Source organism: Delphinus delphis, chromosome 16 (assembly GCF_949987515.2).
Source record: "Delphinus delphis chromosome 16, mDelDel1.2, whole genome shotgun sequence".
Taxonomy (NCBI): domain Eukaryota; kingdom Metazoa; phylum Chordata; class Mammalia; order Artiodactyla; family Delphinidae; genus Delphinus; species Delphinus delphis.
Window position 1 is genome coordinate 27,086,515 of NC_082698.1, and position 26,515 is coordinate 27,113,029.

The 26,515-nt window shown below is 54.3% G+C and overlaps 1 protein-coding gene across 1 annotated transcript; it reads left to right on the forward strand.

The window, feature by feature from the left end:
- The first annotated feature begins 320 nt into the window (after nucleotides 1-320).
- On the forward strand, nucleotides 321-1,864 carry LBX1 (ladybird homeobox 1). Its single transcript, XM_060033597.1, has 2 exons — nucleotides 321-645; nucleotides 1,341-1,864. The coding sequence occupies exons 1-2, from the start codon at nucleotides 321-323 to the stop codon at nucleotides 1,862-1,864; spliced, it is 849 nt and encodes a 282-aa protein (XP_059889580.1).
- The last annotated feature ends 24,651 nt before the right edge of the window (nucleotides 1,865-26,515 follow it).

The window sequence follows — 26,515 nt, forward strand, 5'->3', positions numbered from 1 at the left end:
GCCGCGGAGCCACCTGACACCTTTAAATAGCACCGGGGCTGGCGAAACTGGAGCCCCGCGCGGCGCGCCCCGGCTCGCGCCCCGGATTGCTGGAAGCCCCGGCGGCGGTAGCGCCCGCGTCAGCGCCCTCCTCCTGGGGCCCCGTGCGGCTGTGCTCGCCTCTGCCGCTGCGCTAATCGGCCCCGAGCCCGGCCCGCGCGCTGCCGGGCGCGGCCTCCTTCCCGCCTGCCGCCCGCCCGCGCCTCCCGGCGCCAGAGCTGCCCGCGGGCTGGGTCCCCGAGGCCCGAGCCGCCCCGGCCGGGCCCCCAAACGAGGCCGAGATGACTTCCAAGGAGGACAGCAAGGCGGCGCCGGGGGAGGAGAGGCGGCGCAGCCCGCTGGACCACCTGCCGCCTCCCGCCAACTCCAACAAACCGCTGACGCCGTTCAGCATCGAGGACATCCTCAACAAGCCGTCTGTGCGGAGAAGTTACTCGCTGTGCGGGGCGGCGCACCTGCTGGCGGCCGCGGACAAGCACGCTCCGGGCGGCTTGCCCCTGGCGGGCCGCGCGCTGCTCTCGCAGACCTCGCCGCTGTGCGCGCTGGAGGAGCTCGCCAGCAAGACTTTTAAGGGGCTGGAGGTCAGCGTCCTGCAAGCAGCCGAAGGTAGGCGCCGCCACTGGGTTCCCCGGCGCCCAGCACCAGGCTCCCGGCTCAATGTGTACCACGCTTAGTGCTCTCTGCCTCTGGCCGACCCCTCCCGTGCCGGCTGTCTGGGCCCTCCAGCCCAAGCCGCTGCCGCTGGGAGTGGAGATGCGTGGGACAGGACCCAAACCCTATTTCCAAGGGCCTCTGGATAGGCTAGAGTCGAGTGACCGCGGAGGGGAGGCAGGAACCCAAGATCTCTCTGCAGTCTGCCTGCTCTGCTTAACTCCCTCCCGTTCTCGGTGGCCTGGGTACTGCTAGCCCTGTTCCTGGGGTGGGGAATGGAGAGCCTTTGCTGGGACCTTTTGGGTAGGGGTAGAGCAGGGCTGATTGCGACGAGGTGGAGAGCCAACATTCACTCCCAGGCAGGGCGTCCCTCTCTGGCTCTCATGTTCTAGCGACCTCGGGTCTTTCAAACCAACTCTCAGGTGAAGCGGCAGAGACCAAAACAATTTTTCCTAGGGACTTCCGGTAGATGAGAGATGGGGGAAGGCGGCTTGCCATAGCCTAGGCTTGGCCTAGTCCGGGTGGCCGAATCTAATCCTAGAAGGGAACAGCGGCAGACTGCAGGCCAGATGGGTCTAGGTGGAGTGAGTAAGGACCGGGGTGGGGTCTCCTCTCCTCTGGCGCAAGCCTATACTTTGGTTTCCTCGCAGGCCGCGACGGGATGACCATTTTTGGGCAGCGGCAGACCCCCAAGAAGCGGCGAAAGTCGCGCACGGCCTTCACCAACCACCAGATTTACGAGCTGGAGAAGCGCTTCCTCTACCAGAAGTACCTGTCCCCCGCCGATCGCGACCAAATTGCGCAGCAGCTGGGCCTCACCAATGCTCAGGTCATCACCTGGTTCCAGAATCGGCGTGCCAAGCTCAAACGGGACCTGGAGGAGATGAAGGCCGACGTGGAGTCCGCCAAGAAACTGGGCCCCAGCGGGCAGATGGACATCGTGGCGCTGGCCGAACTCGAGCAGAACTCGGAGGCTGCGGGCGGCGGCGGCGGCGGCGGCTGCGGCAGGGCTAAGTCAAGGCCTGGCTCTCCGGCACTCCCCCCAGGCGCCCCGCAGGCCCCGGGCGCCGGGCCCCTGCAGCTCTCGCCCGCCTCCCCGCTCACGGACCAGCCGGCCAGCAGCCAGGACTGCTCGGAGGACGAGGAAGACGAAGAGATCGACGTGGACGATTGAGCGGCGCCCAGAATCTTCCGCAGCCCCGGGCTCCTAGCGCTCTTTGCCCGCCACCTCCCGGACAGGACCGCCAAGGGGAGCTGGGACCTCCTCTGCAACTCCCGCCTTCTCCCCTGTCCCTGGCCTGGACTCGGCTCCCAGCAGCCGCCTCTTTCCTCTCGAAGCAATAAACCTGGGATGGCCGGCCAAGCCGGCCGCCGCGCGCGCGGCCTCCGCTGCCCCGGGAGCCCTCGCCGTGCAATTCTGTATGGCTTCTGTATAAATATTTAAACCTATATACTGGGTTCTTCCCACCGCAGCCTGACTTTTTTCTTTCTTTTATTTTTTAAAATCTCGGAGTTTCCATGTTCTCAAAGCTCAGGCTGCCGGGTTTGCTGAGGGCGAGATAGAATCGAGGGTAATGAACACTTAACCTCGAGGTCTGGAGGAGGGGCCGCCCCGACTTTTTGATTTTTCTCTGCATGTGGCGAATGCACCGGCCCTCTCCCTCCTCACCTCCCTTGGCCTATTGCAGTTGATTTCTTTTATTTCCTTCTGCCTTTATTCCCCCACACACACCTGGGAAGGTGCTGAGGGGGGCAACCGGGTCCTGACTTGCGAGTTTCAAATCGATGTTTCCCCCTCCCCCCCAGCGAAAGAAGTCTGTTTTCGATGCCATTTCTGCCTCCTAATGCCCAGTAATGCTATTTTTAAGATTCCTCCCCACCCTCTCCCGGTTGCCTGGGACTGACTATTGGGGTCCGGGTCTTAGGGACAAAGCAGGGGGAAATCCAACAACCAACCAATCAACCAACCAGCGAAAACAGAACCCAAAGTCCAAGAATTATTTTTTACTCTTTTTAGAATTTTTTTTGCATGTGACAGAGACTGAGACGAGGCTGACCTAAGCCCTCGCGCCACCTCCTCCACAGCTCTGGGTCTGTCTTGCGGTATCCAACGCCCTGCTCCTAGCTCGACTTGGCCAGACGAGGGTGCCTGGATGAGGGTGGGTCCCGCGTGCCACTCCCCTGCTCCTGCCCTGCCCTCTCCTCCCCGGACTGTACCCAAGGCCTCTTTCTCCGATAAATAAAGTCTTTGCCATTTTACTAAAACCGGCGGTGACCGTGTCTGAACGAGTGGACCTTATTCAGTGAAGCCGCGTCAGGCTCGGTGTCTCGCCGCTGCTGGTTGCCGGCTGCCCAGGCCTTGGAGATTTGGAGGAGTTTCAGGGCAGGCGTGAGAATGAGGGGTGAGGGGGAATTAGTGAGAGGGAGGAGGCGCTTCTTGCCCACAAACACGTGGCAGCTACCAAATGGTGCGGGGGCGAGAGAAGCGGGCTTCGCCAGGTCCGGGTAAAAAGAGAGGCGTACAATGCTGGGAGAAAACGTGTGCGTACTTTGAGGGCGCCACGGGTGCAAAATTAATTTGTATGGGGCAAAGGCTAGGTGGGGGGGGACTTGCCGTGGGGTTCGTGCATCCCAGCCGGGACCCAAGGGCATTCTTCCTGCGCTCCCCGGGACACCGGCTAAGCCTTGGGTGTGGTATATAGCTCAGTCGGGCAGCGGACTGGAGCCTGAGAGCTCCCCAAGCTTCGGTTCGCCAGAGGGCCTCACCCTTGGGTGAGGGAGGAAAATGAGGCCAAAGGTACCAAGGGCAGGCTGAATTACTCACATGGGCACTGGAAGATGTGAGCCCGAAGCATCTGAGAGTTGGGGTGGATTTCTGGTAACGTTCACAAATTCTGGGCCCCGAACCCGACTGGGGACAGAGACATCAATCTCCCAAGGACTCTGGGGGAATCCCCGCACCCCGAGGGCGGCTGGGGCAGGAACACAGGCAGCTTTTACTTTTCCGAACGGAGCGGGTTTCTTTCTGGGCTTTTGTTGTCGCTGGGCTGGCGAGTGGCCGCTGTCACTAGAGGAGGGTCCCGCCTCCAGGCCACTCGGCTCTCTTTCTAAGCAAAATTGATGTGAGAAATGTGCATCTGGTCTCGGGCAGGCGATGGGGCCCCGGGGCCTGAATCGGGAACGTGCGAGTCCACGAGGAAACGAAGAGAGAGAAATAGAAGAAAAGAGAACAGAACACTTCAAAAGCAGAGCGAGAAAGTGGAGAGCCACAGAGACGGGGGAGAAAGAGAAAGAGGAAAAGCTACAAAGAGAGAGACAGAAACAGAGACAGAGACAGAGGGAGAAAAGTGGAATGGGGAGAAGGGAGAGAAGAGAGGCGAGAACGAAAGAAGGAAAGAGGCGGCCGGGCAGCGGGGCCGGCTTGCTGCCGGTTCCTCCCGAGCGACATAAATCGCCCTCTCAGGATGGATGGGTCTGTAATTCGGAGCGCGGACCATGAAGGCCGGGACGAATGGACCCGGGCGGCCGCTGACAGGCGACAATAGCCGGGCCCAGCCCCCCGCGGCTCCGGGTGCGGGCACGGCCACGGCCCTCCGCAGCCCAGAGCGCGCCGGCGCTGGCGACCATATGGTTTTTGAATTTTCTTCACAATTTGTAGACAATTTGATGGATTAGGTCCCCGCGCGCGCCTCCCCGGCACAAAGGCGGCGCAGGGACCGCGGCGCGGCGGTCACTTGGGCATCTGCGCCCGCCGTGCGCACCCCGCCCCCGCCCGGCCCCCGCCCCGCGCCCTGAGCCCGGGGCCGCCCGCCCAACACGCCCATGAATCCCAATGAAGCGGCCCTGGCACCTCAGGCCGCTGCCCGCTTCGCGGCCCCGGGCCGGACCCTGCTGGGTCCCTTCGGGCTGGGGGCGGCGGCCCCGGGGCTGAGCCCACCCGAGCTGAAGAGCCCGCGGGGCGCGCAGCTAAGCAGGCGCATCGGGGCTGAGGAGAAACGGGGCCATTTATCCGCCCGTCTAGTTAAAGCGGGTTATTTGTTTGCTTCTCTGGCCTCCCCCTCCCATCCCCTCCCCCTGCCCTCCTCCCCCTCCTTCCCCTTCTGCCTTTTATTCTTTTGTCTCTAAATGGATTTAATGAGCCTGAAAAACATGACAATTGAATATAACCAAGAAATAAAAAGTAACGAGGGAGGAAGGAAGAAGGAAAAGAAGGAAGGAAAGAAGGAAGGGGAAGGATTAATAAAATAAAGGGGGAAATCCATTCAATTCAGCAAATGTTTGTTGTGCCTCTTTTCTGCGCCAGGCCACGCTGGGGGCTGGGGAAATGGAAACGAATCAGATCCAGTTGCTACCCTCAATGAGCTCCCAGTCTAGCAGACGAGACCCGCCGCACCCCAGCGCAGATAGGAGACCTGGACCGAGGGACAGGGAAGTGCCCTTTGCAGAGCCCAGAGAACCGACTTAGGGCCCGGGGTAGTGCAGGCTTCACGGAGGAGGTGGCTTTGGACCCAGGCCTTGAAAGATGAGGAGGAATTCGTTGTTTCTATAGGCCAGAACGAGGGCGGGCAGAAGGAGGGACCGCACCGTCGTCGGAGGGAAGGGGAGAGAGGCGAACGTGGAGCCCAGGGCTTGACTCCAAGGAGCCCTGGAGAGAGCGCGCCGCGCTGGGTCCCACACCTTTTGGGAAGCGGATTCCAGCCGCCCCGCAGTCTTCTCGTCTGTGCTGGATTCGATGCCTCCGCCAGGCTGCCGGTGGGCTTCCGGAACCCGGCCGACAGCGCATGTGGCCGTGGCATCCCGACTCGGTCCGAACGGGCAACGCGGCGCGGGGCTAGTTTCCCGGCCCCATCGCGCAGGGAGGCGGCGACGACTGAGGGCAAGGGCTGAAGGGCTTGTCTGGAGATGGGAGCGAGGAGTTGGGGGTCCAGGGAGGCCTGGGCTCTAGCCCACCCTCTTCCAGGCAATCCCGGCTCTGATGAGAGCAGCTACCCGTACGCCGCCCAGGGCGCTGGGATGGCCTTAGCCACGCTTCGGGTGCTTCAGCGGGGACCTGTGATGGGAGAGGGCCTCGAATCCAAGTGCAGGCCCTGGTCTCCTAACAGGCGCCGGCCGGGCCTGCCTCGGGTGCGGCTGTGCGTGGTGTGTGCACTGCATGTGTGCGCTCCGTGGGAGTCGGACGTGTGCATTACGTGTTTGTTCTCCGAGTGTGAGTGTATGTACAAGTGTGGCGTGGATCGTGTGAGGGGCTGTGGGCCCTGCGCCCATTCTCAGGGCGAGGTTCGTTAAGGTTTGGGACCCTCCTGGCCTCCAGCCCTGTGGCGGAGTTACTTTATAGCCTGGGGCCGTCGCAGGCCTGCGTGCTCGGGACTCTAGCCTCTCTGCAGACCCGCTTTCGGTTCCCGGCTGCCCAAGAGAAGCGGCCCAGCTCTGCCTCTTCCTTCCCGGTTGGGTCCGGGGCCTCGGCCCTGCTTGCCAAGTCCCAGGACGCGGGCAGGTTCTGCTCTCCCGGCCCGGGACCCCGCGGGGCGCGGACGGGCTGGGCCTGGCTCCACGATCCGGCTGGCTCGGCTTTCCCTGCTCCGCCTTCTCCGACCCGGGGTCCTGCGGGCGGCGCCTGGTGAGGCCAGGAGGCACAGTTCCTTATTTTACGAGGTGTCGGGCCGGTGTCAGACGCAGCTCCGATAAGTAATACTCCAGTCTGAGGGACCAGAACGTGGTAATTAATCCCAAAGACTTAAGTGTATTTTAGTTCAGGAGAAAAAAAATCACTAATTCAATCGTCCGGAAAATTGAAGTTTGATGCATGAGTCCCCCCTGAAAGGGACGGGCTGGGGCCGCGCGCCTCCCCTCCGCCCCTGCCAGTCGCCGCGGGGACCCCCTCCTCCCCACCCTTCGGAGCCTCCAGGTCCAGGGAAGTCCACTCACATCGCCCTGCATGTCTCCTGCCGTTGGAACCCAGGGTACCTTGACTTTGCTTCCTACTCCAACAACCAACCACTCTTTCTCGCGGCCCAGAAAGCGGTTTGTGCCGAGAATACGGATGTTCCTCCAACACACACACACCTGGGAAGAGGCCTAAGGGAGCATGAGGTGTAGGGGAGCGACTAGATAAGGGACCCAGAATGGACAGGGGCAGGGACTGCAAGACGAGGGAGAGGGGACCTGGAACCTGAGCAAACTGGCGTCACGAGGGTCAGCAGGTTAGAAGCCACTGTGGTAAAGTGGAGAGTCCCCTGGCCGGCTGCGGGTGGTGTGAGTCCAGGTTAGAACTGTGGGTGTGCTGGGTAGTGATGGTTGGGCTGTAGAACTGTGGATGGTTGGTTTGTGTGCAAAATGGGTGCCTCCCTAGACTGTGCATGTGCACGAATGAGGTCTTGGGCAGAGGTTAGCAGGCCTGGGGGAGCTGGGAGCCTGATCCCGGATGGGTCCACAGGCTGTGTCTCCCACGGATGAGGCTCCTGGGACTAGAGCAAAGGAAGGTGGTGGTCCTAGGCCTGGTGCATGTGTATGAGGGGGGGAGCAATACTCGGGATGGAGAATTCCCACCCTGAGTTTTCCTGGGGCCCCAGCTCTGCATTTCCAGATCCAGGGCTGCCATCAGCAAGTTACCTTGTCTCCGCCTAACAGGTGCCAGTCCAGAGAGAGACCTTGGGGCTGAGGGTGTGTGTGTGTGTGTGTGTGGCCAAGTTCTCCAGCATCAACTGAGTGTGTCAGGAAAGTGTGTGCAACTGAGAGACTGGACATGTGTAGCTGATTGATGAAACGGAGCATGTGGAACTGGGGGTGACTGTGTGCTGCTGTGTTCATATAACTGATTGTTGCAAACTAGGTGTGACTAAGTTTGTGCAATGGACAGAAAAGAAGTAAAGCTGTCACTGGGGTGGGTGTGACCAGCGGGTGAGTGATGCCCCCCGGGGTGTGTGACGTATGCAGGGAGCAGGTGTGAGAAGATAACCGGGAGAATGAACATTGATGTGGAACTGAAGCTACAGACAACCAGAATCTTAGCTCCAAACAGGTTGACCAAGCTGGCTACTCAAATTCTCAAATTTACACTTATGGTGGGGGGTGGAGTGGAGCACATGATGGGAAGGGAGGGGGGCTTATGAGAGGAGTGAGCAGAAAGTGGGATGGAGAACTTCAGCCTGAGCCTAAGTCTACTCTGAAGGCAGTTGGGGCAGTGAATAAACACTATATAGACACAGACTCTGCTTCTTTTGAAGGGGGGTGGGGTTGTCCTCTGTTTGCTGTTGGGTAATGGCTAGGATGCAGCCTGCCCTCTCCTACTCAAGTTGGTCCCCAGGCTGAACCTTAGTGTAATTTGCAGACCTACCTTTGGCTGTACCAGTCCCACGTTGCCCTAGAAGTCCCAGCCTCCCCCAGCTAAGTTACTCCTCCCTGCAGGGGCTCCTCACTGCCACAAATGGGGAGGGTACAAATGGCAATGTGCACAGGTGTGCATGGTGGATGGTGGGTGGGTGATGCTGCCGGCAGTGTTGGGAGTGAATGAGTCCCACCTGCTTTGGAATCTGGTGTGTGTATGTGCGAGTGTGTGCGGGGATTCCTGTGCACTGGTGTGTGCATGTGGACATGTGCAGGTTTCCCTATGGAGAGCTGGATGTGGCTAGTTGTTTGTGAGTGAGTGTGAATGCAATAGGGAAGGAAGAGTAGTTACCTGTGAGTATCCTGGGACCTGTGTGGGTTTAGTTATGAGCATGTGTAGATAGAGATGAGATGCGTTGTCACCGCATCTGGGTGTGGTTGTATCATCTGAATACATGGATATATGCCTATACCCAACTGGGTTCAAAATTCAAGGGCTCAAGTCAGAAGCAGTGGGTCCAGGGCTCTGTGGAGAGGGATCTAGGGCTGGGAGTCTCCCAGCCTTCCCTCCCCTTCCTTACCCATCCCCCCAACAACCCCCCAACACAGAGGCTAGGAGGGAGGGTAGGGTGGAGAAGGAGTGACCCCCTCCCACGTCTCAGAGGCTGCTCACAGTGAAGTGCCTACGTCTCCACAGGGACTGTTCCTTCTCTCCTGATGTCTGTGATGGGGCATATTGATCGGGTTGCCTGAGGACCCCCTGGGACCACATGCCCACATGTAGATGAGGGATACTGCCACGGCCAATCCAGGGCACACACAATACAGACACACAGTGTCACACAGACATCGGAGAAACAATGCAAACACAAAGGGCAGGCACTGAGTTGCACAGACTCACAATGCAGAAACCCCAAACACATACACAGTGATGCAGACATACAGAATGCCCAGAAACAGTGCGGACACATATGACACAGCACACCCATGGAAATATAGGTAGCCAGTAGCACACACAACAGTTAAACAGATAAACCTTTGCTGTTAAATGGTTACACCATCCCCACTGTTATACACACAATACAGACACAGTGACAGAGGCACAGCCCACAATGACCACAAGCACACACACGTGCTTCCAGACATTCTGTGCAACCACAGGCGTGGAGAGGGAGCTAGCTGGTTTAGGCGACTTTGGGGAAAACGCTGCCAATGTTCTGACGTTCTGAGAGGAATCCAAAAGCGATAGAGGGTAGCAAATCACAGACAAGGGTGGCAGGCAGGGAGGCTGAGGCTGTCCGGGAGAACTCCTAGCCTTTGGCCCAGGAAAAACCCAAGTCCCCAACCGCCCCAGAAATGCAATCAAAGCTGCTCGTCACCCACCCACCCTGCACCATGGCTCTGGCTGGAGTCGTTATCATTTTTGTTAACTTTTTATCGACTGTTTGCTAGATGGCGTGTCAGTAAAGTGTATGATTTGAGATGAAAAATTAGGCAGATTAACCTGAGGGGAGAGCCTGATTGATTACTAAATAGGATCAATTTGAAAGTTTTAGTCCTGGCGTTTCTGCAGAGCCTCTTAATACTTCAAACTTCAATTTTACGGGCGATTGAACTAAGCATGTTTCTGACAAAATTGATATATGTATTAATTTGCTTTAACTGGTGATTAATTACTCTCCACTGAAAGAATTATATGGAGCTGTTTGCCTGCGATTTGCATATTAATCAAATTCTAGTTGATAATTCCACCGGTGGGGGGGGTCGGGGCGGGGCGTGGGTCGTGAGAGGGTGTGAAGGGGTGTTTGCACGTGTTCATGTGCTGGTGTGTGTGCCCGTGTATGTGGGGGGCTCCCCACCCCCTCTTTGCTCACTCCCTGCTTAGCTGCCAGTTTAGTGCATTAAAACCAAAGATGCAGAACGAGTTTGCCCGGCTATTTGGCGGGAGCAGAAATTGCCTGTCCGGTTTTATGATCTGCTCAGCCTGAGCAGCCGGGTCCTTAATGTCCCCTGTCAAAGTGTCCGCAATTTAAAGGGAAAACGGCCCCCGCTTTAGCGCCGAGCTGGCCTGACAAGGGATGAGGCAGGGACGAGCACCCCTTTAAATAACTCCCCTTCCAGAAGGACTGGGGTTTCTGGATGGCACCCCAGCTCTGGAGACCCTGGAGAACCAAGCTATGTCCTTAGAAGGTCCTGGCTCCTGCGAGGCTCTAGCCATGAAGCATCCCCCCTCAACACATGGACATGGGGCCACATACAGGCACAGCAGAGATCCAGAGACGCGGTCAGCCACTGTCACTTGAGCTGACAGGCAGGAAGCCACCCTCTTAGACACATGCAGACACTGCTACGCAGAAGTCACACTCCTGTTCACTTAGACCCCCACTCGGGCCTGTCCATAGACACACTCAGCTACCCACAAGCACACCCAGACGCACAGAACCCCACACAGGCGGGGAGCATACATAGACACCCAAGTCACCTCCACGCGGCCTTTCAGGAGCACGTGGTCACACACACTCAGACACACGCACATTTTCAGATCTACACGCAGGCCACATCTACACACCACCCCAGGCTTAGAACCCTGTCGCATGGGGATTCGCAGGCGGATACACCGCAAAGGCCTGCTCACATCTTCCCGGGCACACGCAGTCCTCACCGCCCCCTCCTGGTCTCCTTGCCCCGCCCGACTCTTTAAGCTAAAGGGGGCGGCGCCACTGAATCAACTTTTCCCATCTCTGGATTCAAAGGGTAGGAGTGTAATTAAAACCAGATAATTAATGAGACAATATTCCTCCAGCTACATCTTTAATGAACAAACCCCTTCAGGGCAGCCTCTTCTTCTAGGCTCATTAAAGAGAAGAAAGTTGGGCGGCTCGAGGACTTCCCAGCGCGTTAATAACCAACCCGGAGTGGGTGCCTCGGCCGGGAGCTCGGGAGCCACCGCGGCGCTTGCTGGCCCTGGTTCTCCCACCACCACTCTGCACCTTGGCCCGCCCCCCATTCCCATCCCCTCCACCCCCACCCCCACCCCATTCCCACCTGGTCCCAACCTCTCCGGCCGCCCCCAGCGGTCCTGCCAGCCGCTGTTCAGTGACTCCCTGCTCCGCCTGCCCTCTCTCTGGCGGCCTCTCACCAGCACCAGGCAACCTGCGCTCGGACGTGAGCGGGCGTCAGGCCTCCCAGTTTCCCTCTCGCCCTGCGCTGCGCGTTCCAGGCCCTCAGGCTGGCTGGGGCCGGCTCTGTAGAAAGGAAATCAAGGCAAGGTAGGGGTCCGAGTTTCCCTCTGAACCTCAGTGCCCTAGCTGAGTGGCCTAGGACTGGCATTTGAGCTGCGGTCCTGGGAAGGGATTGTTGAATGTGGGGGCTGAGGCGCTCGTTTTCCACGCGCGCCTCGTGCATTTTCAGGAACGCGCACTAACAACCACATGCACGTGCACTTGCGCGCACGAGATCTTGCATATACAGACACGCCTACTCGCTCGCGCACACAAGTGCACTGTCGCGAAGCCTCGGGTCCAGACCGTGGGCTCAGGCAGCGGGGAGAGCCTGGCTTGGGCCTTCTCCCCCGCCGCCTGAGGTCGACCTTGCGTCAGTCGTCTCCAGGGTGGGAACCTTTTCGCTTGGCGCGCAGCCTCCTGGGCCTGGAGCAAGCAGTTTGGCCAGATTAACTAGGAGCGGGCAGCGTACGGGGGCTCAGGGCCGGGGGAGCCCTAGTCAGACCCAGACGGGGGCGGTAGCTCTCGCAGCGGCTTTGGCGGCGGCGCCTGTTTTCGCCTGCGCTGGCTTTTAGGGATGAGTGATGTGGCAATGAGCGAAGTAAATCTGCACGCGCAAAAGATGCTAATTACTCTTAATAGCCTACCCAGACGCCCCGAGACTGGAAACCCAGAAACGTAAATCTGCTCCCGATAAATATTTTTAATTGTGAAATTTCCTGGAAAGAAGGCTTTGGTTGCGCGAGCCGAGGCATTTGGCTTTGGAGGGAGGAAAACGGCCCCCACTCGGAAAGCCGGGTCCAGTGTCAGGGACCCGCACAGGGGTGCCAGGCGCGGGCCGAGCGATCTGAGCCCGGCTGGCCGGCGCTGGGTAAAGTTAGTGATGTATCGCATTAATTACCACTGTGAGCTGCAAATGGTTCGAGGCCCAGGGAAAATTAATGGGAATCCAAATTCTAATTATGTAGCTGTTGTTAAAAGAGTTTAACTAAATAGTCATGGAGAAAATCGGATTATGCATAGAAATATGCAGCCGGCGTACGCGGTCCGGGGCACCGGTCCGGGGACTCTCAGCCAGGCCGCCCCCCACCCCCGGCACTGGAGGACCCTCCTCCTCTCAGAAGCAGAAGACCCACCCACGCCCCAGCGTATAAAGGCCCTGCGTTTCCCTATGGCAGCGGCAGAGCGGGGCTCGGGATGGGAGGAGAAGCCAAAGCTTGCTGAGGCGCCCGCTTGGATGTGGGGTCGGTGTGGAGGTCCGGGGTTCCTGGGTCCCTTGGTCTGGGTAAGCGTTTGTGCCCATTTCTCAGGTGATCGCCTCCGGGTCTGGGCAAATCCATCCTGCACCTCTTTCTGATAATCATATAATTATATTTGGGCGCTGTGGCTTTACATTGTTTCCACTGTCAGTTTAAGGAAATAGCCACCAACCGGAAGCCCAATTACAGCCGAAGCCTCGTCATTCACTTTATTAAGGACCCTGGATATGTCTCCATTTTCGCAGGAAATGAGGTCTGATCAAGCAGCAGTAATACCTCCGGCCTCGGGGAGGGGGAGGGGACTCTCAGGGGCGGGCTCTATCCGCCCCCCCGCCCCCACCGAGACCTGGCAGCATGTGGTGCCGAAGCTTGGAAAACGGGCACCTTGGGGCGGCGGTCATTCAAACCTCCACTTCTCCCAATTTCTCCCAGAACCCTGGATTCATTTTGCCCCAGGCCACCCACTCGGCAGGTCCTCACTTTCCCGTGTCCCAGCGCGCTGACCTTGGAGCTCCCGCCGCGCTGGCACTGCTAGGGACAGGGAGCTAGGGCCCGATTGTTGAGGGGACTCTGCAGGCCCAAAGGGAGATTCAGCGTCCTTTCAAGCCCACCTACCCCATTCCAGGAGGTTGGCAACCTCTGGGGACGTTGTTAAGGCCTCTGGAGCAAGGCGGGTAAGTGTGGACCGCAGGGGAAGCACCACCTCTCCGGGTCCCAGTCCCGGCTCCCTTCAGTCTCTGAACCCACATTTCTATGTCCGCATAACGAGAACGCAACCTCTCCCCGCCACCCGCTACTTTAGGGGAGGAAGCCGGCGGGTCTGGGTCTCACCTAGGAGTTCCAGTCCGCCAGGCCAGACCGCGTTCCGCACTTCGTGAGGCTGCCAGCGCGTGACAGTTTCTATCGCCCCTCATCGGATCTCGATCTCTGGACGGCTGGGTGGGATTAACGCTTGCGCAGCTGGCAGCAGGTGCCCTCGGCCTCTTCAGGTCTTCCCTTCCCTCCAGTCGGGCTCCGGATTGAACGCGGAGGGTGAGAGCTGGGAGGGAATGAGACCTCTGGGTCAAGCCTCCGAATACGGGGATGGTGCCGAGGGAGGATCCCACAAGTTTGGCGCATCACAGTCTCAGTAATTTGCAGGCCTTGGCGAGAAGCTAAACTGGGGCCCGATGGATCAGTTCAGGGAAGGCCTCAAGCAGAGGAAGGGCACCTGACTCCAGGGTGTCCTGGAGAGAAATTCTGACCCAGGGAATGTGGCAGAGTCAGATGCATTTAGAGCCCCTTCCCCTTCTGTCCTGGACTCTGAGGGGGGTGAGGGCCATTCTTCAAAGCTTGGGGCACATTTCCCAGAGTCAGCGGAAGCCGTTGAGGCTATCTGAAGGAAGAGCAAAGAAAGAGAAGCCAAAGATCCGGAGATTTCTCCCCCGCCCCCCCGCCCCCCCCCCCCCGCCTTCCGGTTGCACGGGGTGGAGTATGGAAGGCCCAGAGCAGGAGGTGATACACAGACCCACAAATCCTGGGAGGAAAACAGACAGATGGACAGACGCGGGAATTATCTTGCATTTTTAAATTCCCAGGCCGAATTTGGATTCTGAGACCCCGAATTCTTCTCCCAGTGGCCTCAGAACAAAACCTATAAATCCGGAGGTTTTATAGGTTTTAATCCGACGACAGATTAAAAGATGGAGGATCCTCCAACCCCTCTCCAGCTCCTGGGGAAGGTCTGGGGGATTCATCCTTTATCCCTCGCAATATGTGCCATGCCTTCGGCCCCGCTCTTCTCCTCGCCCTTTCCAAGCCTCCTGGAAACCATGGCTGATCCATAGCTCCCAAATACCAAGTCCGTCCCCCTGTTGCAGTGGACTCAGCTGGCTCCTTCCTGCATCCCTCCCTAAGTCTTCAAGCCAAATCCCCTGCACTTGAGCCAGCCAGGGTCTTCAAAAACCTGCGCTTCTCTGAGATGCGGGCTTCGAGCGCCACCTAGCGGCATTTGTGGAGGTGCTCAACAGCTGCATGCACCTTTCAGCCACCTCTTTCCCCCCAACCCACCTGGAACCCCAAAGCCCACCCGGACGTAGTCCCACTCTCACACCACAAGCCCTTACGTGAGCACGCTACACCTCCACTTTCTGGCACTGAGACATTAGGAGAGGGCCACAGCAAGGAAGAGCAGGGGTGCAGCTGGTGGTGGGGGGTCGGGGGGGCACCTCCTTGGAACCCTCAGATGCAGGGGACGCTCTTTCAGGGATCGGACATGGAGTGGGGCTGAGAAAGGCGCAAGCCCATGTCTCTGCTGGCGCGGGGCATAAAAAGGGTACTCCTTGGGGCATCGCAAGAGGCCACTACTTCTGGGTGAGTGCCTAAAAGCGAAGTTATGAGCCTCTAGTCATCCCTATTCCTACTCCAGCCATGCGCCGCTCTGCAGTCACGCAGACTTCGGAAGCAAATTACCAGAACCCTTCGGCTCGCAAAGCTCAGGTCCTTGCAACCTCCTCCGCGCGGGAAAGGTTGGGCAAGAGCTCCCTCTGCTGTCCATAGTTCGGCACTGCTGCAGGCTGCCGCTCTGAGGGGCTGCAAAACTCAGGCAAAAAGCAGGATCTGTTTTTCTCTGATCCTGATCTGATCTGCCGGTGGTCATCTTAGCCATCCCTCTGCCTTCAGGGAGGAGGTCCCTTACCCAAACGGGAAGAAGAGGCTTCTCTGGTCTTTATGGGTTTGCACAGGGAAGAAATGACTCAGTGCTACTGAGTTCCACCATTACTGCTAGTTCTGTGCTCTTTCCCTTCTGCTGCTGGACCAGCTGCCTCCCTGCCCAACTGATACGGTGTCTGGCAAGTTATAAATTTCTTCCTCCACAGTATGATTGTCAAACCTGACAGGACAGGCTGTATTTTCTAGGTAGTAAAATCTACAGATGGAAATGTCAGGGGAAGGGTGAGTGCCAACAGGTCAGTCCATTCAGAGACTATCTAAAAAGTGGTGAGAGGTGGTGACAGTGCTGTCTGGCACTTCTACAAGAGCCAAGATCCCTGAGTTTCCAGGTGACAGCCAGCCATTCCCTGGCAGAGAACCCCACGAGGTCCCTCTCATGCTTGACACACACTGACTCCCCCAATACAAAGTACTTCCTCCTGCTGACCCAGGCTGCCACCATCTCCTGTTGACCCTGAGCCCCTGACCCTGGCACAGCTACTCTCACCAGAGCCCCACTCCCAGGATCTGCTCCCACGCCACTGCAGGGCATTCTCTAGCCCTGGACAACTAGGTGAAGCAAGGTCAGAGTGGGCAGGAACCTTGGTCAGCTGTGGGATGAGGCAGTCCGTAAAGGTCACTCTAGGTCTTTGCCCTTGATTTTGGCACTGTCCTTAGAGAAGAGAGGGGGGCACTGTGTGTGTGTGTGTGTGTGTGTGTGTGTGTGTGTGTGTGACGGAAGGAGGGGTACAGGACTTCGAAGGTCCCCCTGTAATGAGATCTGGTGACAACCTTTCATTTGAGGTGATGCTCTGTGATTGTGTATAGGTCTCCCAGAGCTCTGATCCAGGCCCCTCCTGCTCATCTGGACACAGATCAAAGTAAGCCACAACTATTGGAAACTTCCAGTTACTCTAAGTAGTCCAGGAAGATGAGACTCCTTAAACCCAGGCCTTAGATGGGGAAAGTGGTGGTGGGGCTTCTGCCCTTTTCCATTCCTATCCTTTCTCTCTTGGGGTCTTCAGTAGTTTCCCATGAGGGGGCACGGTGCTTCCTCCTCTCTCCAGTGTGGACATCTGGGAGGCCTTAGAGTCACCACACTTTGAGCCAGGACACCTCGTGTCCCCTTCTCCATAGGTCTGGGAGAAGGCAGCAGGGGAGACGTGGCTGATGTGCCCAGCTGTATGCCAATCTGAGCTTGAGAAAATGCAGATTTCAGGGCTGTACTCCAGAGCCACTGAAATGGAATCCCTGGGAACCAGGCCTGAGAATCTTCCCTGTGGTGTGGGAGCCCCCTTCCTGGATTCTTATGCGCACTAGTCTGTGAGAAGAACAGAATCCCCAGCTTCCCATACCCGCCCCCCCACATACACACAATGGCTTACAGCTGAGGAAATCATGTCTGTCATTAGGGATCAGACATCCTGGGTTTAAGCCTGTAACTTCCTAGCTGTGGGACTTTAAGTCACTTCATCTCTCTAAGCCTCAGTTTCTCCATCTGTGAGTTAGGGACAGTAATCCCTGCCTCAGAGGGCTGCACTGAGGGCCGGGTGAGCCTAATGTTCCCCAAAAGAGCTTTGTAAAAGGCACATTTCAGTACAAATGCCGGCTATTATTCAAGAACTTCAGCGCTAGATGTAAGATGTTAATAAGTTCAGGGGGACCCTCCTTCAGAGATTTCTCCTCCATGTGGGCACGTGAGGCCATCTCTCTTGCAGTGCCCCAAGGTTTCCACATTGTTCCCACATTTTCTTCCCAGCCCACCTCTCCCACCAAAGAAATGTAACTGATCTCTGTGGGAAAACAAAGGGGAAAACAGCCATGGCCTTACCCTTCACATGAAGGGGCTTACCTAACGTCACTTTCCAATATTAACAAAGTGGCTGCGGGTTAAGTTCACCTGCCAGGGGTGGGGGAGAACTTGTTATAAAAAAAACCCACAGGAGGCTGAGCCTGGATCAGGAGTTTGGTTCGGGGGGTGCTGGCTAGTACATTTTTATCATGTTCTCCAGGCAATTGGGATTCCTTTGTCACTGGGTGAGATCCACTGCCCGAGACTATCTAGTGTTATTGGTCATAAGAAGGCAGTGAGGCCCTGCCAGAAAAGCTCCCCCCGAGACCGCCTGTCTCTGGTTTCGTTCTAGGGCAGACGCTGGGGTTGGGGTAGGGAGTAGTGAGCTGGGTGAACTGTGGGGACAATAACCTAGACATTGACCTAGAAAGACAGGAGGCAGGTCTATTGGAAACAGCAGGGCTTTGAGGTGCGGGACAGGGGTCTCACCCATGCTAGCCTTATGGTCTGGGCCTTGACCTGTCTAAAGCCAGTTTCTTCATCTGTAAAATGGGGGTGACAGTCAGACCTGCTCTATTCCAGAATGGTCATGAGTAGCCACTATTTCCAGAGAGGGGGTTGCATTTTCACAGACATATAGATGTGTGCATGTGTATGTAGAAATAAGAAAAGAACATGCATATTGTTCTGAAACTTACTTTTTTTTTCACTTAATAATAGATCCTGGATATCTTTCCATGCTTAGATTCTGTGGTGGTACCTTGTAAACTGTAAACTGCAAAACTGTTGAAATGTTGGTTGATTTAAATAACAGACCAAACATTACCCTTTGGGGAGGGTTCAGGGGTTGTGTCCTCATTGGGGTGCAGTGTGAGTGTGCCCATGTCTTTGAGGTGATAAGCTGGAGGAAAGGGAGGGTTAGTGAGCACGTGTGGGTGCTTCAGGAGCTGCTGACCCAAGCAGGATGGGGACTTTGCTGATTTTTAATAGTATGGAGCCTGGAGTGAAAAGGAAGGGACTCAATTTGGAGTCTTCAGCCCCTAGAGAGCCGCCCTCAGCTGCCTCCTAGAAGCCTGCCTCCTTGGCAACTGGCCTTCAAGGGGCTCATTCTTGGGCCTTAGGCAATGGGGAGACCCACAGTCACCTCTGGGATGTCACAGAGGGTATATTAAGGGATATCTAAGCTGCTATAACAAAGAGGCCCCCAAATACTGAGGCTAAATGTGACAGATGTTTATTCTCCCTCATGTAAGTCTATATGCTATCACAATTAAGAGCAGACTCTGGAACCAGGTTCAAATCCTACCCTTTGTGACCTTACAGAAGTTACTCAACCTCTCTGTGCCTCAGGTTCCTCATCTGTAAAGTTGGGATGATAATAGTTAATGACACAGTAATTCTACCTCATAGGGTTTTTGTGAAGAGTAAATGAGTGAAGTCCCTCCAAAAATTCTTTATTGAGCACCTACTGTGTATCAGTCACTGTTTGAGGCCCATGGTGGCTCCCATGAGAGGGCTCAAATTGGCTGCTCTAGCTCCTGCCATCATGTCTGCCTCCCAGTCAGTGGGAAGAAGGAAAGAATAAGAGGAGCACATACCCATTTCTTTTAAGCTCATAACTTAAAAGTGGCCTACAGCTGACCTCTTCATAGCCATCAGTCAGAATTCAGTTGCACAGACTCACCTTAGCTGCAAGGATGTTGGGAAGTATAATCTTCAGCTGTGTGACCATGCGCCCGCTATAAAACTCAGGTGTGCTGAAGAAAGACCAGGATCATGGATATTGGTAGAAAAACTAGCATTTTCTTCTCTGTTCCTGGGGGCAGCCACATCTTCCTCATATACAGCGCCTGAGGAAGACAGTGATAGAGCGATGCGTGAGAGGGAGCCTGAGGAAAAAAGCAGTGAAGGGATCATTTAGGAAGGAAGGTTCTTGATGGAATTCCCTGGTGGTCCAGTGGTTAGGACTCAGCACTTTCACTGCCTGGGGCCTGGGTTCAGTCCCTGGTTGGGGAGCTAAGATCCTGCAAGCAAAGAAGGAAAGTCCTTGAGACAGTGATAAGGAGATGGGAGGGCAGAAACCAAGACCCAGGGCCACCAGCTTGTGGCCAAGGTCTGGAGTCAAGGAGATGTCCTGGGGATGATGGACTATTTTTATGCATTTGTACCTTCTTGTTTATTTCCTTCTAATCTCTTTGGGCTCTGAGTAAAGGTCTGTGGACTTCTGTGCTGGGAAAAAAGGTGCATTATTTTTTTGTGCTAGCCTGAGCCCAAGAGGAGGAAGACCAAGAATAATGCTGGAGGGCAGTGAGAGTGGAATCAGCCACAGGCCAGAAAGAAGTGGCCCAGGGTTTCCACACCAATGGGACAATGCACTGAGATTCCTGAAGGTCCCAGGAGAAGCAGCTGACAGGATGCACCGCAGGGCAAGTCTTCACCCTGACCTGTGGGATGGTGTGAAGTGTGGCTGAGGGTGACCACCGATGGAGTTGGGGACTTGAGGGCATAGAGACCGTGTGATGACACTGAAAACTAGGGGCTTTCATCATACCCACCACCTTAGCCTGTTGTCTGGCTGTGTTCTCCCTGTATCCCTAAGCTTACAGGAGCCTCTAGACCTGGCATTCTTAACCCAGTGCCTAGAAACCCCTGCAGCTGTGCTTAAGTGTGTTTTTCTGGGTGGTGACGCATTATATGCTGTTATCAGATTCCTAAAGTGTCTGTGACACAGCAGAAGTCAACAGCCTCGATTTCTTTCTCTTTTCCTTGTATCTGCTGTGAGGAAACCACCTTGATTTGATTTTGAAACTCCTGTGACTGTGCATATAAATGTGTTTGTATACATTAAATTTGAGGATGAGCAGGAATTCCATAGCCCTGGCCCCTGAGAGGACAGTGGTCAGGACGTGGCTGAGGTTTCGGCCAAAGCCCTACAGCCAGAGAAAGGGGAGGTAAACGCCAGGGAGAAGGGCGGCTGGGGGGGAAGGGCACACCTTCACCAGCAGGAGGGTCCCTGGAGGTGGCCCATGGGTGCAGTTTTCTCTCTTCTGTGGACCCAGCCAGGGAGGGAGGTCAGAGGAGGGAGCATAGCAGATGGAGAAAGACAAAGGGGGACTTGGCAAGTAGAGGTGAGATCCAGCCGGCCTTTCCCTTTTCTTCAGCTCTAACCTCTAAATCTGTATTCCACGAGACTGGAGATTTCAGACGCAAATTCTTTGGATGGTGGGCTTTCGATGTATATCTGTTGAATGACTGAATGATTCAATACATAAAGCAAAAGTAGCTTCATGAGGGTACAAAAAAAAAACAGGGAAACACAATCTTTGTAAGTCATCTGAAGCTGTTTTGGAGGGCCTCAGTTATTTCAACAAGGACTTGCTCTGTGTGCCGAGACCCTCACATTCAATCCCCAGAACAATCTAGAGACACAGGCACCGGGAGTTAGGATGCCCTTTGTGCAGATGGGGACGCGAGGCTGAGGACGAAGGCACCGCCCAGTGTGGCAGTTTGCAGGCGATCAGAACTGGACCTGCTTCCTGACTCTGCAGAGTCTGCGCTCTGTTCCTGCTCTGCTCCGGCCACCGCGCAAGCCCGCCCCTCTACTCAGGCCCTGCGGAGGTTGGGAATCGTGCCTTCAGGTTGCAGCTTCCCTTTCAGCATCTCTTTCGCTCCTCCCAGGCGAGCAGTGACGTCCGTCTCTCCAGCCTCTTGCAACTCAAAGTGTGGTCCTGGGACCAACAGCATCAAGCATCACCTGGATTTCCCTGAGTGATTTGTGTGCCTGTTGGAGTTGGACGAGTTCAGTTCTAGATCTCTCTCTGCCATCCACAGGTAAGGGAAACCGTGCTAACCTTATTTGTAGGAAGCCGCTTCCTCAGGGCTGCTGGGGCAGGGATGCCTGTTTCATTCAAGACCCGCAGCCTCTCTGGTCCTACTTCAGATTCCTTAGGACTTCTTCCTTTCAAAACTTCCCTCTCCTTCCAACCAGAAAGCCAGGTCCTCCTGCCCTCCCCACCCCCACCCCCACAATCCCCGCATTACCTTAAAAAACCAAACCAAACCAAACCAAACCAACACTGTACAGAAAAGTTGCAAAGGTAGTACAGAGTTCCCATGTACCCCTCACCCAGCACCCCTGTTGTTAGCGTCTTACGTTACCACAGTGTATTCATCCCAACTAAGCCAACAATATTGGTGTGTTACTACTTAACTAAACTCCACGTTATTTGATTTCACTAGGTTTTCCACTAATGTCCTTTTTCTGTTCCAGGATTCCATCCAGGATACCTCATTACATTTAGCCGTCACGTCTTCTTAGTCTCTTCTTGTCTGTGACAGCTTCTCATGATTTCCTTGCTTTTTTAATGCCCCTAACAGTTTGCAGGAGTACTGGTCAAGGATTTTGTAGACTGTCTCTCAATTTGGGTTTGCCTGGTGGTTTTCTCATGGTTAAACTGGGGCTATGGATTTTGGGAAGAAGACCACAGAGGTGAAGTGCCCTCCTCCTCATATCACATCACATCTGGGGACATGTAATCAACATGACTCATCACTGATGGTGTTAAACCCCATCACCTGGCCGAGGTCCTGCCTCGCCTAACCTTCCCTTTCTTCTTTCCCCAAGTCCCTATCGTTTCCTTCCTGGTGGTTTGTCATCGTTTTAGTCGTTAATGACATGTTTGTACCGCAGCATCTCCCCCACCCCCTCTCCAGTGCATTCCTCCCTGTGCCACTTAGGCTGTTGCTCTGATGCTTTTATTACTCACGAGGTGTCCTGTTGGAACACATCCTCTGCCAGTGGAAGCACTGAGGCAGTCACATGTCTCCTGCCAGCATGAATCCTAAAAGCTAAATGGAAGCTGCCCATGGGGGCCTGGAGGCAAACAGGAGGCTGGGCCTTGAACAAGCCAAGATATGCTCTGAATGATTTAGGAAAGTGTATTCTACTCAAGTTGAAGGATAAAATTAGAGTTAGATTAGAAAGTGATGGGGAACAGGACAATACTGGATGAGTGAGGGAATCTAGACACAACTGAATGTTTGCATTTCTTTATATTTTATTCTAAATTCTGAATTATCCCTTTCAATCATATTAGGCTGTAATTATGTGCTTCTGCTTTGATGCAAGCCAGTCATATTTTCATTTTATACTAACAGCCTTGAATGGGAAACATCCTGCTGCCCTTCCCACTTTGAGCCTTCATTCGGCCTGTGCTCCATCAGGCAGCCCCCATCCTACCCTAGATCCAGGGCTTCCTGTTGCCAAATAATCATGGAAGAGGGAGACGTTAAAGACATACTCCAGGGGCTTCACCAAGCAGATGAGGTGCTCAGGAAAGAAACCTCTGGCCTCCGGGTGGAACTGATACTTTTAGAGTCCTCAGTGCAGGGTTGGGAGAGGTGCCCAAGATTCAGGCTGACCTGCCTCAGCCCCTGCAGCCCTAGTGAAATCTGTAGAATCATGTCCAACTTCCAGAATTCTCCATTCAGTGCTAAGTCTGTATGGTTCCAGGATTGTCCAGAGATGGTAAAACATTGGTACTTGTCCTTCCTGAACAACTGTCATGTACCTGCCAGGTAGGAGCCTGCCTATGGAATGTCTGTAGGATTCTTAGTCACCCTACACAGGATGCATGATGGGTCCAGGTGGGAAACATCTGGCCAGTTCTCCTCAGGGGTGGTTGTGGGTGGGGGAGGAAGGGACAGTCAACTGCCACCACCATGCATGCTGGTTGTTCACATGAGACTGATTGAGGAAGAATGTTCTCTGCACTCATTTAGGAAGAACGGGCCCTTCGATCCAGCTGGTCACGCCCCTGAGCCACACATCCTGATAGGGAGAGGTGAGGGGCAAACTGGCCCCCAAGGCTATCGGTCGCTGTTTTCGTCAACTCTGTTTGATGGCAGTGAGTGGAAACCCACCCAAAGCAGCTTGATATAACACAGCCACAGAGGACTCCTCTTTGAGCCTTCCCCGGAGGTGGGCTGCAGAAACCGGGGTACAATGCGACCCCCACTCTACCAGACATGGCTGATCAGAGCAGAGGTGGAGACTGACCCACACTGGGCCCGCCAGAGCCTTTCTCCTCATTTGGACAAAGGCCAGAGGGTGATCAGGTCATCTCTGTGACCACTTGAATGTGTACACTCAGGGGCTGTGGAGCAGCCATGCTCAGCCTCGTGCACATGCAGAATTGAAGGAAGTGGGTCTCAAGTAAGATGCTGGAGACCATGGAACCAGGAGAGAGAAGGCTGCCTGGCTTCCAGGCCCTCCTGGGGTCAGGGGTGCCCCTGTCCCTGGGTTCCAGGAGACACCTATCCTTATGATAACTACCCTTTTTGCCTAAGTTAGCCTGGGTGGGTTTCTGTCACTTAGACCCAAGAAAGCCTAAGACATTGTAGGTATTATAGGAATTCAGAATATCACAGAAAGGAAATGCAGGAAGCACACTGGGGCTCAGGAATTGGAAAAATCATGTCTCTCTCAATGTGCCCATCTGGTTCTTTTTCTTGCCTATATTTATCTCAACAGACCAATTTTCTTTTTTGTTTCCAGCAGTGAATCTCAAACCAAGTGATTGCCCTAGTCCTGAATGTATACAACCTTTTAGCTTTAGCCACTAAACTGTAATCTCTGCATGTAGTTAAAATATGATAGAGGGGGGCGGGGAGAGAGAGAGAGAGAGATTCTGCTTAGCCTGGGGGACAAGGAGTCTCACACAGTGTATTAGTCAGGGACCATTTCTTCCTTTCTTTTTTTTTTTTTTAAAGAAGAGACAGAAGTCCAACTCTAAGTATCCCAAGAAGAAAAGTGGGAACAGATTAGTTCCTGTAACTGATATGAACAGACTGGAAAGGACTTTAGGAACAACTGGATCGAGAAATGCCAACAATGTCACTGGGGCTCTACTCCCCTCTGTGTTGGCCTCATTCCTTCATATTGGACCTTTACATGGAATATGGGGAAGGCTGACAACTCTAGGCTTGTATCACCCAGAGTAAATAAAGGGATCCCAGATTTTAAAAAGGCCTTCTCTCTCCTGTTACCCGTATGCAAAATCCCAGTTAAGGAGCTAATGACTCAGTTTGAGTCACACTCCCTTCCTTTGGCTGAACATTGTAGCCAGGAGGGCAAGGATAGTGTGATGGCAGCCCCTCAATGCACACATGGAAGGGAGGGGGCTTCCTTAAAGAATAGAGCTGATTGGGAGTGTCCACTGGTCTGCAGTGAGACACCACCTGCCCCCCCCAGCCCCCCCACACCCTTTCATTCCAGGGGCCAGGGGTGTGGCAGATAACTAGCAGGGAAGCTGGGTGAGAAAAATGGTAGTAATGGCTCCAGATCCTCCTCTTCTGTCTTCCTGATCAGCTCTCCCTCAGAGCCCTGTCTTTGTAGATCTGAATCATTCTGCCAACAGCCCTCTGGTTTCCTATGTTCTTGTTCTCCCTGGAACTTTAATCTCCTGCTGTGACTTATTCTGCCTGGGCTCAGCCCACTGGCTCTTGGACCCTTGCTTACACTGGGGGAGGATTCTAGAAGCAGGGCTCTGAGCAAGAGCCTGTTAACTCTCCCCATGGGTTAGTATTGCCGACTGGGGCTGCAGACATTGGCTCACGGGGCCACTAGGGCTCCAGAGGAGGTCAATTTATGGAAGAAATGTTTGTACCTGGTGCAGCGTCACTGGCCCAGGCATTAGGCCTGGAGAATCCTAGGCTGAGCTGACTTCTGTCCCAGAGAGGGTCTTAAGAGGTAAGTAGCCTCGCTAGCAGCAGTTATAAGCTCCTCTCTGCGTTGATTTCTGTCATCCCCAAGTCTTAAGCAAAGTTTTGTTAAATGCTAACAATAATAGAAAGACATTAAAGGTCAGAGGCCTGCAGGCAAACCCTGCCTTCAAAACTGAGACATAGGGAGACATCTGGATTACTTCACAGCTCCAGTTGTCTCTCAAACAAGTCTGTTCAGACATCTTTAAATATACATTTTAGCACTTCTCTCTGCCACAGTGTTGACACTCAGGCTGGCTTTCCCAGGGCTGAGTGATGCCTTGGCAGGCGGGGGCGGGGTTGCACCTTTCTGGTACTCGGAGGTGCAGGCATTGCCAAGAGGCAGGAGGGTGAGCCAGTGGAACATTCCTGCTTCTCAATCAATATCTTTTCTGTTGGCAAATCGCTCAACACAAACCACTTAATACATGTGGACAAATCTGTCCAGACTCCCAAAAGATACAATTCTTGAGGGTGAGGAAAGAGGAAGGACTGTCTTCCTCACACCCGTCGGCCACCTCCTCCCATTCCCCACCTCTCAGCTCTGGCCGGAAGATTCTGAGAGTGGATACAAAGGTGGAAGCTTGGGGATTTCAGTGAAGCCAGATGATGGGTGAGGACCTTGACCCTGGGTCTCACTGCGAGCCCAGGGTTGTGCTGCCTTTGGGACCCACTGTCCTGCAAAAATATGAACTATCATCTAACAAGGTCTAAATCAGTGCCAGGCTTTGTTAATCAGTAACTCTCTTTTAACAACCTTTTTATTTTGAAAAATCTTAAACCTACAGAAAAGTTAGAACTATAGTATAATAAACTCCCAAATGACCTTTACCAAGATTCACTGATAATATTTTGCCACATTGGCTTAATTCTCGCTCTCTTTCTCCAACACACACACACACACATACACACACACAGAGATGTAATTATTTTAGGTTTTTTTTTTGGAACTATTTGAGGGTAAGTTACAAACATCATATCCCTAAATACTTCAGCAGCACATATCTCTTTTTTATGTTGTTTTAAATTTTTATTTTATTATTATTTTTATATAGCAGGTTCTTATTAGTTATCTATTTTATACATATTAGTGTGTATATGTCAATCCCAATCTCCCAATTCATGCCCCCCGCCACCCCGCAGCAGTACATATCTCTCAAGAACAAGTATATTTTCTGACATTTCCTTGGGACAACTACCAAACTAAGGAAATGTGATTGATACACACTATTATCTAATATATGGTCCATATTCAAATTTTGCCCTTTGTCCCATACTGTCTTTTATAGCATTTGTTTTTTCCTGATACAGGATCCAATCCGGAATTACATACTGTGGTTAGTTGTCATGTCTCTTTAGTTTCCTTTAATCTGCAAACATTCTTCTCATCTCTTTTGCCTTTTATAATATTGACTCTTTGGAAGAGTCTTGGACGTCTGACAGCTTTCTCATTAGATTCGGTTTGTGCATTTAGACAGGGATAGCATATGAGTGATTCTGCATCCTCCCTGGTGCATCCATCAAGAGGCACAGGATGTCATTTGGTCCCATTATGGGTGATATTAACTTTGGTCACTAGGTTAATGTGGTCCCTGCCAAAGGTTCCTTTTTTCCCTTTGGAATTTTTTTAAATTAAATTAAATTTATTTATTTATTTGGTTGCGGCAGGCAGGCTCCTTAGTTGTGGCTTGTGGGCTCCTTTAGTTGTGGCTCACTGGCTTCTTAGTTGTGGCACGTGGCCTCCTTAGTTGTGGCATGTGAACTTTTATTTGTGG